This window comes from Nanorana parkeri, unplaced genomic scaffold (assembly GCF_000935625.1).
Source record: "Nanorana parkeri isolate BGI_ZX_2015 unplaced genomic scaffold, ASM93562v1 scaffold125, whole genome shotgun sequence".
Classification (NCBI taxonomy): Eukaryota; Metazoa; Chordata; class Amphibia; order Anura; family Dicroglossidae; genus Nanorana; species Nanorana parkeri.
This window is the reverse complement of record NW_017306393.1, coordinates 1375014-1385677: the sequence shown is the minus strand read 5'-3', so window position 1 is coordinate 1385677 and position 10664 is coordinate 1375014. Positions and strand designations below refer to the sequence as shown.

The window sequence follows — 10664 nt, the reverse complement described above, 5'->3', positions numbered from 1 at the left end:
ATGCACAGGGATAAAAAAAAAAAAAAATATATATATATATAATTAAAGGGCAACTGTGGCAGACCATAAAGCATGCCCATGCTGGCTAGCTGAAAAATGCCCAAGGTACAACAAACTAATGATGAAAGGATGGCACTGCCACTCTTGTCTTCCCGATAAAGACTTATTTCACTATTCACTTAGTTCAATACTGCAATAGGCACAGACAAGCAACACGATTTGCATTGTCTTTACCAGCAAGGCTGGTCACATCAGACACAAGTACCTACAAGTGCATCTTCCCTTGTGCAGAAGCAGGCAGGTGCAAAGCTTTGACCAACCGGTCAATCCCCTTGGTTTTCCACAGCAGCATATAGGCTGAAGTTGGCACCCTGGACTAGACCCACCATCCGGCAGGTCGTAGACACCTGGGCAGGTCGTAGGGGCCTGTCTAGTTTGCCTTGCAGGTGATCCAGCTTTGTGACCAGGTATCCCGGCATGCAGTACTCCAAGGTATGGCATGTTGTAGGCACATGTGCACAATAAAAAGAACATAAAGTAAGCAGTTGCAGTTCGTGAAGAAAAAAAACTCTACTATGATGTAATTCGCTTTTTCTGACCAAACTGGTTTGAGCCCATAATCCAGCGTTATCAAGAATATTTAACCTTTAAGATTGTCAATCAAGAAACAACATATTCCTATACACACACGCCATACTAGCAGGCTTTTTACCCTGACATACAGATGAATCAGAAGAATGTGCTTGCCTCAGTGTTTGTGTAATAGGTGTTCCATGAAGAACGGAGAGATTCCTGTCCTCCGATGTCCCACATCAGAAATCGAGTGTTGTTCACCACAATCTCCTCCACGTTACTCCCGATTGTTGGGGACGTGTGCACCACCTCGTTCATGGAACTGGAAGATACAGATATACTCCAATGATAAGAATTCCAGTTAAGCAGCTTCACTATAATAAGTCCTAAACGTGGCTTAATCGCGCTCCAAAAAAGCCTGAGATTTATTGCACAACCACAACAAACATGAAATAGTTACATAGTTGTTAAGGTTAAATAAAGCCAAGCCCATCTACTTCATCCTATGTGTGCGTGTGTATGTGTGACTCCTTACTGTATAGTGTAAGCTACACAAGTACACCACGGCAGGGATAAACTGCACACAGTTGTAGCACTATGTGATTAATCAAGGTTTGCTGTTATGTACATTACACCATAGAGGACTTACAGTTCTGCCAATCAATTACTGATTTTTACTTATCTCCAATCAGTCAGACAATTTTGGTAGTGCACATAAACTACTATAAATTCTGAGTTTTGCCTCTTTACCTTTTTAATATCACCAATGTGTTACGTCAAGGGTTAAAAAAAAACCCTGTGCTGGCAGCAGTAGGAGAGTGGGATTGTCACTCTCATACACACAAGCTGCAGTCCAGCTTTCTGACACATCCCCTGAACCCCGCTCTAATCAAAAGCACTGCTCAGGGCTTAGTGGGGTGTGTTGGATTTTGGGAGAGCTTGAGGGTGAGAGCAGGCCTGACTCTCCTAAGTGCTGCTGTTTTTAACCCTTGATGCAGTACTTGGCTGAAAAGTGAAAGTATATTTATGACAGCATTTGCAACCCGACTGTATTACAGTAATAAATAAACAGGTTTAAATGGACTTTATGCTACGCTGTGTGTGTCTCCACAAACACAGCAAATCAAGCTACCTCCCCCCCTCTCCTCCCAGCTAGTATATGATCAGTTGCTGGAGTCTGCTCTGTCCCTTGTGATTTTGTACTGAACAGGAAGTTCAAGGAAGCTGAGCTGAGAGACTTGGAAATATTTGGGCAAACAAGTAAAGCAATGCTTTGCTGGGCAATGTATATTTGTTTGATATGGATTCATTCATTAAAAAAGTTTGAGGAGTTTAATACGACTAACATTCCTGTGGCTCATTTTTCATTTGTCTTACAGTCTCTCCATTCACGCGCTGCAGCCTTCAACAAACTCTTCAGCATTCAGCACTTCTGTGAGTGTCAGATGTCTGTACCCCCCGATGAGCACTGTGGTTTCATCCTCTGCCCTCTACTGTCTCCTGTAATGATGTAGGAGTCAGCAGATGGAACCACAGCATGCGGTGGGGGACACAGGCATCCGAAACTTCCAAAAGTGTTGAAAGCTGGAAAGACTGATGAAAACTGCAACTTTTTCATCAGGAGGCACAAGTATAATTCCACTTCTATTGCAGGACATTACTTCTAATACAGGACAGAGCAATTTTTTGGGATGGCAAGAGTAACATTAAAACAGCATGCTGGCTCCCCCACTGGGCTGACTGGCTGAGTGGGGATACATGTTCCCTGGCTCAGCAATAAAAAAAGGGCTTCTGAAAGAAAGACAAAAAAAAGGAGCAAATGTCCTCCAGAGATCAAATCGCTCTTAAAATAACTCCTTGAAAAATAAATGCTTATCTGCGCGGTCTGTAACCAAAAGAGAACACGTCTTTCTGAAAGGAAGACAAAAAGTTACACAGGCACATTGGCTGCCCAGGCCTAACAATTGTTCAGTCCCTGTGCACACTAACACGCAAAACTCAGATCACTCAAATTCTGGAAAGGGCAACTTCCTGTCTGCGGTTCAGCTAAAAAGATACTTACAACTGATATAATATTGTTGTTTTTCCAGCATTATCCAGTCCCACAATGATCACTTTGTGCTCTGAAATACACAAAAAGGGAGAAGAAAATGTAGTTTCGATTATAAAATGTTTTCAATTACAATTAAGTAAAAAAAAAAAAAAAAACCTACAAGTATAAGAAAAAAAGAAAAAAATGTGCAATGCAACAGAAACACACAAGATATAATAACTTCCCTATACCTGAAGTACCAGATACCCAACAGAGCTCCTGTGGGTGAAAGGGGTGGTGGTGGACTGTAGGCAAGGCATCAGAAAGGAAGACAAAGGGCCATCAGGTGAAACTTAAAACTTAAGGGGAGGAGGGGGATACAGCACCAAACACGTTCGATATGTGGTATATTGGTGTGCATCCCTAAGGATACACACCAAGGTAAGACTCCAGTTGCTTCACTTCACTGCACCATTCACAGCATCCGGATATTACACTCAGTGGTGCTGAGGGAGCCTGCTGTCTATGAGCAGCTAGTCTGAAAAGTTGTGTAATTGGCCCAGTCTCCACTGAACTCTGTGCCATTCACAGAGCTGGGTGTGCCTCATAACCCTGCCATGAAGGCAACACTGTCCACCATCTGCCAAGTGTGCTCCTGTGTCGTCACTCTGTCACATGGGCTTCTCATGAAAGTAACAAATGCCCATTTCCACACATTTTTCAGGCACTGTCCACTACTAGCAGGAAACCCGCTATGAGGTATACTATATATTCATTGCTAGGAACTTGGAATCAGATTCAGAGAGGTCACTCACTATTCTCCTTGATCTAGAGGAAACTGTAACTAAGAACATAAAGGGATGTCCTCGCTCAATTCTGTAAATCTGCATTTTTTGCACTTCTCCTGCTGTATACTGAGCTTAGGGTGATGGGAGGACACTAGTTTGTATCCTCCCGTTACCCTAAGGAGAACTATGGGGAAAATCCCTAACCCCATAGTTCTCCTTTAAGCAGTCATCTGGGGGGTAGCTCCGACACAAGGAAACAAAACCCTGCTTTTCTACCAAGTTGGCACCTCAACACCTAGAAATTGTGTGCAACAAGGCACGGCAAGTCAGCAATGGGAAAAGATCTGCTACAGGTAACCTACAGCCAATGCGTTTACTAACCCTTAGCTCGTCTTCTTACATTCAAGTACTATTAACAAAAATGTATCTTATTTGTGTCTCACTCGGCTGTAGATCCTCAAATCATCTCTGAATTGGTGCCGACACTGTCCTTCCTTCTGGAGGGGGGCTACTTTGTTCCCCATGGTCCCTGTGTGTGTTGTAAAGTAGTCACCGCTCCAAGCTCACTCTCGTAATCGACGTGATGAGATTGTAGTCCATTACAGGAGTGAGCTTGGAGCGGTGACTACTTTACAATACACACAGGGTGCATAGGGAACAAAAGTAGCCACCCTCCAGAAGGAAGGACAGTGTCAGCACTAATTCAGAGATGATTTCAAAGTTCAGGTACTTTACCTACTGAGTTTAGTGTCACTTGAAGCCAATAACAAATAACACTGTTAAAAAAAATAAAGTGAATGACTGTACATATAGTGAGACTTTCCTAGAATTATGTTTGAACTTTTAAAAGGATTTCTTTTTCTATTTTGTCAACAGGAGATGATCCAGGAAGTGTCCGCTACGGCAGCGGCTGTACTTTCTGCTATAGATCTCCTTCCACTAAGGAGATAGATTACACCTGAGCCAGCAACAAGCTATCCAATGCACATAAATACTGAATCATTAATAGGATCTCGGTGGAGTAGCTGAGCTCTGTAAATCCCACACGGCAGATTAGCAGACAGGCGCTCATCAGGGAATGTTTAACAAACATGGATCAAGCTCCGCAGAACGCCATCACATTCTATAAACAATCAGCCTCATCAGCGGCACACTATCCCACCAGCGTATGGGGCAATCACGAGTTTCAAGAAATCCTTCTGAGACTCATGCCATTTGATGCATGCAGAAGGAATTAGTGAGACTCATGCGATTGGCCCCATTTGGAGGTGGGATTATGGCCTTACGGTTTAAATAACTTAGGTTATGTTTTGAGGGGATACAGCACCAGGGACATAACCTCTAATGAAGTGGATTGTATGTAGGGCTGCAACCAACTAATCGATAATGACAACAGTTGTCAACTATTAATATTATCATCGATTAGTTGGTTGGATCCCCTAGCTCACTCCTCCATGCTGGGAGGAGGGCACAGCAAGCAGTGGGCGGGTGCAACAGCCAGCCCGCTATTGGCAATTGCAATTTGAAAAAATCCTCCCTTCACTGATGCCGGACCCTCCTGACAATGGTGAACTCCTGGAGCTGTGTGCTAATTGCCTCGTAACAGTGAGGGCTCTGTGCTGTTCATCCTCCTTTCCGCCACTCTCGCCTATTCAGGCAAACTCCAGCCTTCCAGCTGTGGTGCAAATACATAAGGCATGGCAGGACTCAGACAGCCACAGGCATGGCTCTAGAGGCAGATGCATGATGGGAGTTGTGGTTTCACTACAGCTGGAGGGCCAGAGTTTGCCCAGCCTTGCCCCAGTTCTATTTACACAACGCAGGGCAGTTTGTGAATGGGTAAGGGTGATCCTGTCATTCATCCACCCTTCCCACGAATATGCACAGAACACCTTGGGGGGAATTCATCAAAACTGGAGCAGCTGTGAATGGCAACCAATCAGCTTCTCTCTTCAGTTTGTTCAGTAAAGATTTGACAATGAATGGGAGAGGCTGATTGGTTGCCATGCACAGCTGCTCCAGATTTTGTCTGCTCCAGTTTTGATAAATTGCCTTTCTTGTATCCTAATGCCAGTGTTCTGAAACAGAAGAGCTATTATATTCACCCCTCTGGTAGCCCATGTCTTCTACCTCTCCTCCGTTCCAGCACTCTATCAGACTCTTCAGCTTCCAACATTTCCAGTAGTGTCAGATGTTTGTGTTCCCTTCCGCACGCTGTAGTTTGATCATTTCCCTGAGATTACAGATGAGATTTCCCAGCGATGCTCTGCTGCTGTAACCTTCCCAAGATGCAATGCTTGGGCACATAACATCACTAATGCCCAGGAGGACCAGGGCGTGGAAAAAAAACAATAATTGTAGTAAAGAAGAAAAATATGTTTGTTTAACTAATGAACGTAAGAAGATTTCATATCAGCATGCAGAGCTGCTGCTGAGGTGATTTTTACTGAAAGGGGGTAAAGGTCCAACAATTTAAGATCCAAATGTAGCACACAGCAAAGGCAGCTCAACACCTTCACAAGTGCCACAAGTCTGATAAAGTCAAATGAGGTAATTATCTTCACTCCGGGATGACGTCAGCGCTCTGAGCAATGCTGACTGTACGCACATCATCCGTGCACCAGTTTAAAGGTCAGGCAAGATGCAGAGCAGCTCATACATGACATTCAGTGCATTAAAAAACTGAAGCTGCTCATGGGGCATATTTATAAAGCAGTGACTGTGACATTCACCAAGTATTTGCTGGTGGTGAATCATTCACTTTATATTAAAACACATTGACCAGGAAGAGTCAAGGTTTCAGAAGCATATATTGTTATAAGAAAGCTAAAAAATACACTTAGGTCACTTGATGTATAAATGATCCACATATGACTTGGATGGCTCTGCAATCAGCAAAGCCCATGCTTCCAACTAATCGGACAGCTCTGACTCAACAGGGGGGTGTGTCAGACCTCTGCAGAGAGACCACTGCTTCCACACAGAGCGCAAGAGTTCTTCTCTGCAGCACGCTGGCATGGACAGGCTTGTCTAGTCAGGTTAAAAATGCTTTCTGCAGAAAACAAACTGGAAGACTTTACAAATTATTTATTTTTGCTGCACCTGCAATGTATTTAGCTGATTTAAAATGAAAGTTTGATAGGAGCATAAACACAGGGCAAAGGATTTTTTTGCAGTCCTCTATATCCGGTGCCATTCTGCATTCATTGCTGTATAATTTTACACTTTTCATTTCACTATATTGTACACAACACTTTCTTTTTCTTTGTTACTTCTACCGCTCCAAGCTTGCTCCTGTGATGGACTACAATCTCAATACAAACTAGAAGTCCATCACTGGAGCCATTTTTTAAAATGTATTTTATTTTTTATCCGATTAATCGAACTTAATAATCGGCTAACGAATCGATTTTGAAAATAATCGTTAGCTGCAGCTCTAGATTTTTCAGCACACTATAGCGGGCCATACACCTTACAACCATCGCAAGACTTTTGTCTTGCGATGGTTGTAAGGTAATTTAAAAAAAACATACGATCTGCCCATCTTGGTCATCGACTTCCGATGACTGCAATGCTGAACGGGCAGTGTGCGCTTGCGCACACCGGCACCGTGCGGCATTTGTTTTACGAGCACGCCACTAACCTGCCGACAATCGTACGTTTCTCAGCGGGTTTTTGAGCCTGCTCGTAAGACAAAAGACGTGCAACTGTACAGTAGAAACGGTCGCACGCCTTCCACACACCTGAAGATTTTTGTACGATCGCGGGATTTCCCGTACGATAATCGGCAGGTGTATGGGCACCTTATGGGTGAGCTAAAGAGGCAACACAGCAAACAACACTTGCCTGTTTTGAGGCTGTGAATGTCTGACTAAAAATTCATCCTGAGCGATCGGGAGGTGAGCGAACACATAACGGGTTCGCTCACCTCTCGATCCTGTCACGGCTCTCTGCCGTGACAGGGGGAGGGGCTGGATTCCCCTCTCCCCGCGCTGACTGGCGGAACGGACGGGGGAGGGGCGGGTACACTCACGCAGCTGGGCGGATCCCGTCATCTAAGTCGGGATCCGCTCCGGCATCTCAGTATACTGCAAAGCTTAGGGTAATGGGAGTAAGCTTCGCGGTATACTGAGCTTAGGGTAACGGGAGGACGCTAGTTTGTGTCCTCCTGTTACCCTAAGGAGAACTATGGGGAAAAACACTGACCCCATAGTTCTCCTTTAATTACCTGTTTTTTTTCTATGCAAGTAGAACGGAAGGCCAGGAAGCCGGCTTCATGCTCCCTCGTCACATAGTGATGACAAGCATGGGGACGGCTTCCCTGCTAATTGGGTAACCGGGTGGCGAGTCATTACACGCTGCCTGGCTTCCTCAACGGGACTTTCAGTCTCGACGAGTACCAAAAAAAATGTATCGGTACTCAATACCGAAGGACCGGTATCGGTGCATCCCTATTTTTTACTTTAATGCTGAGAATGCATTAGGGTAAGAAATGAGCAGCCTTTAATACTACTTTAACTATCGAGTTTAGTGATGCTTTAAAAGTAGTATTAAAGTCACTTTTGTTTTTACATATATGCATGGCTAGCAAGCAGTAGATATATGCAAAAACATTAAAAAGTTACCAAGAAGCGAATTACTTAGCTCTGTCTCCGCCGCTCGCTTCCGTCTGAAGATTCTCCAGCGGCCGTGAAGGATGAAGGGGTGGGCGCTTGCGCAGTAGAGATCATCGGCCGGGAGAAGAGGAGAGACACAGTGGAGGTGAATGAACACAGCGGGGAGCGTGCACGTCGGACAGGCACCGTGAGACACGAGGAGTCTGTGCTGGATCAGAGACCGCCACCAGCGCTGGAGGGATTGCTGAACTATGAGGTGAGTGATTTTCACTATAACTCCTAGTTTGAGCCGACGTGCGACAATGAAACTGTCACTGGTCGGCTCAGTAGATCGGGAAGTGAGCAAACACATACCGTCGCTCACTCACTTCTCGATCATCTCCCTGCAGAGAGCCGTGACTGTCACTCACGGTTACCTGCAGGGATTCCCCCCTCCTCCAGCGCTGACTGGTCGGAACGGACGTGGGAGGGGACGAGTACAGCTGGCTCAGGCTCTAGATAGGCAGACTGTATCTTTAATGTCACTTTAAGAAGAACTAAAGTCAAAACCTTTTATTTTTTGGTTTGTTTTTTTTAGCTTTGGATAGAGTAAGGGGGGGGGGGGGGGTTATAACCCGTCAGCTTATTTTTTTTAAGTTGCTAGTTGTGTCTCATTGAGAAGATTTTCCTTCACAAGCAGGGGTTCTAATCCCTCCTCACTCGGTCTAAAAAGGTTTTGTTTTGTGCATTTCACCTGTTTTAGTGCTTTTATGTCACCCCTTTGATCCACATCTAATGTTTTGTACCCCTTTTGTTTTCCTCCATCATTTTATTAAGGATTTGCTTCCAACGAACAGTTTTCTTTCATGCTGCATATAAGACAGATATTGGATAATGAATCCCTTAATCCAAATGGAATTAAACAAGGCCAACTTAGGGCTTGTTGACCTGCACTGATTTGCATCGATCACGGCAGGCTCACACTGCAAACAATTGTTCCTCACGTGTCCTGTTTAGCGTCAGAGCAGTCACCCCACAGCAACTTACCTGTGGGGCATAGAAATGGATTAAATTTAAGTTTGTAACATGTCAATAAAGTTTTTTTCCAAAAAAAAGTAAACAGTGCCTCGCATTGAAACAACACAAGGCACCACCCCCGCACAATAGAGACCGGTCCCGCTTTAGCGCGCGAGCTGGTGCGAATGAGCGCTAACACTTTGCCGTTTCCACAATGCACAGCAACGCACCTGCTTTATACACACTCATTCATTGTGAATGACACCCCAACGCATTGTACAATCAAGCAAAACACACCGGAGTGCGCCATGGGCCGCATACATTTTGTTATCGGTTGCTGTAGCCAATAATCAATGACCGCCATAGCTTGTATCAACAGAACACCTGAGTGTGAATGGGCCCCTATATGTTGTTCCACAATCCATATTGTGTAGCAGTCCCTGCGAAGCCAGCGAGGTGGGGCTTTACCATCCCTACGGACAATTCCTAGCTAGGCCTCCAGCTGACAGGCCATGCTGGGAGATGTAGTTCCCCCAGCAGCAGGTGGTGTCATGTGACTCTCTCTCTCTCTCAGGCAGGCCCTCTTACCCTGGTTGCTGAAGAGCCTCCATATCTTGGCGAATAGGATTCCCATGCTAGAAGGCGTCTCTGTCCGCTTCACTGGAAGGGCCGCTCCTCCGCATCACACGGCCCTCCTCAGCTCCGCCATGTCCACCGATACACCCCACTCCGCCAGTGACACACCGTCAGACGCACCGCTAGTGACGTCAGCAAAGATCCCCGCTCGCCCTACTGACCTCCGCCTTTCTAAACACCTGCTATTATCGTGTCCCCGATAGCAGAGACATTTTTCTTATGTCCTTTCCGTAAACTTTCATCATTTCTCGAACTTCGACAAAATGGCTGCGCCCGGTCGCTCAACGTGGCGCTATGGAGACAATTTTCGCACTACAGCTGATTAAGACTTGATACGTGGCTGATATCGGCGAGAACATTTGCTAGAGTTTAAACCTAAATATAAAAGTGCGCTTAATATTGTCCACGCTTCTCAGCTGTGTTCGGGTTTCGGCTGCCATTTTGTTTGAGCCAAAGCCCTAATGCAACTATTGAGCAACTGGCTTCTAATGACATAGGGATGACGTCATGTCTTCACCCTTCAAAAAATGACGTTTTATTAAAGGGGTGCATTTTTAATTTTTGTTTTGCAGTATTGTACGTATTTTATAGATTTGTGGGTATTGATGTCCCATGAGCTGCAAAGTACTTCATCAACATATGTTGCATGTCCTGCCATTCTCGCCCCCTTCCTGCTGGAGGTCCCAAGGCAGCTGCAACTTCTGCCTGATCCTTGGACCGGCCCTGGTTCTGGGTGTTGAATATTGTCCATGCAATGTCCCGGACATTGAGATTTAAAGGCTCATTCCACCTTTTGCAAAAAAAATGAATAAATGTACCTGCATCATACCTCCAACTTTCCAAGATGAGAAGGAGGAACATTAAATAGCAACGGACACACCCCGTGCCATGCACACATCTTCCAGATCAGGGCAAAATAATCATTTACCAGCTCTGTTTTTTTCACGTCCGTTGTTATATTTCTGATATACCCAGTGTCCACAATTCTCTTCTCTGCTGGTGAGCAAAGAGGGGGCTGGACTT

At 45.1% G+C, this 10664-nt stretch overlaps 1 protein-coding gene across 1 annotated transcript in view; it reads right to left on the bottom strand.

The window, feature by feature from the left end:
- ARL5A (ADP ribosylation factor like GTPase 5A) overlaps positions 1–9812 on the bottom strand; it is a 12759-nt gene extending 2947 nt beyond the window's left edge. The window contains exons 1-3 of the mRNA XM_018553610.1: positions 9594–9812; positions 2636–2696; positions 748–895 (exon numbers count right to left, since the gene is read on the bottom strand). Coding sequence (XP_018409112.1) covers positions 748–895; positions 2636–2696; positions 9594–9639 — 255 coding nt within the window. The 5' untranslated portion in view covers positions 9640–9812. The remainder of the gene's footprint in view (positions 1–747; positions 896–2635; positions 2697–9593) is intronic.
- Positions 9813–10664: the final 852 nt, after the last annotated feature.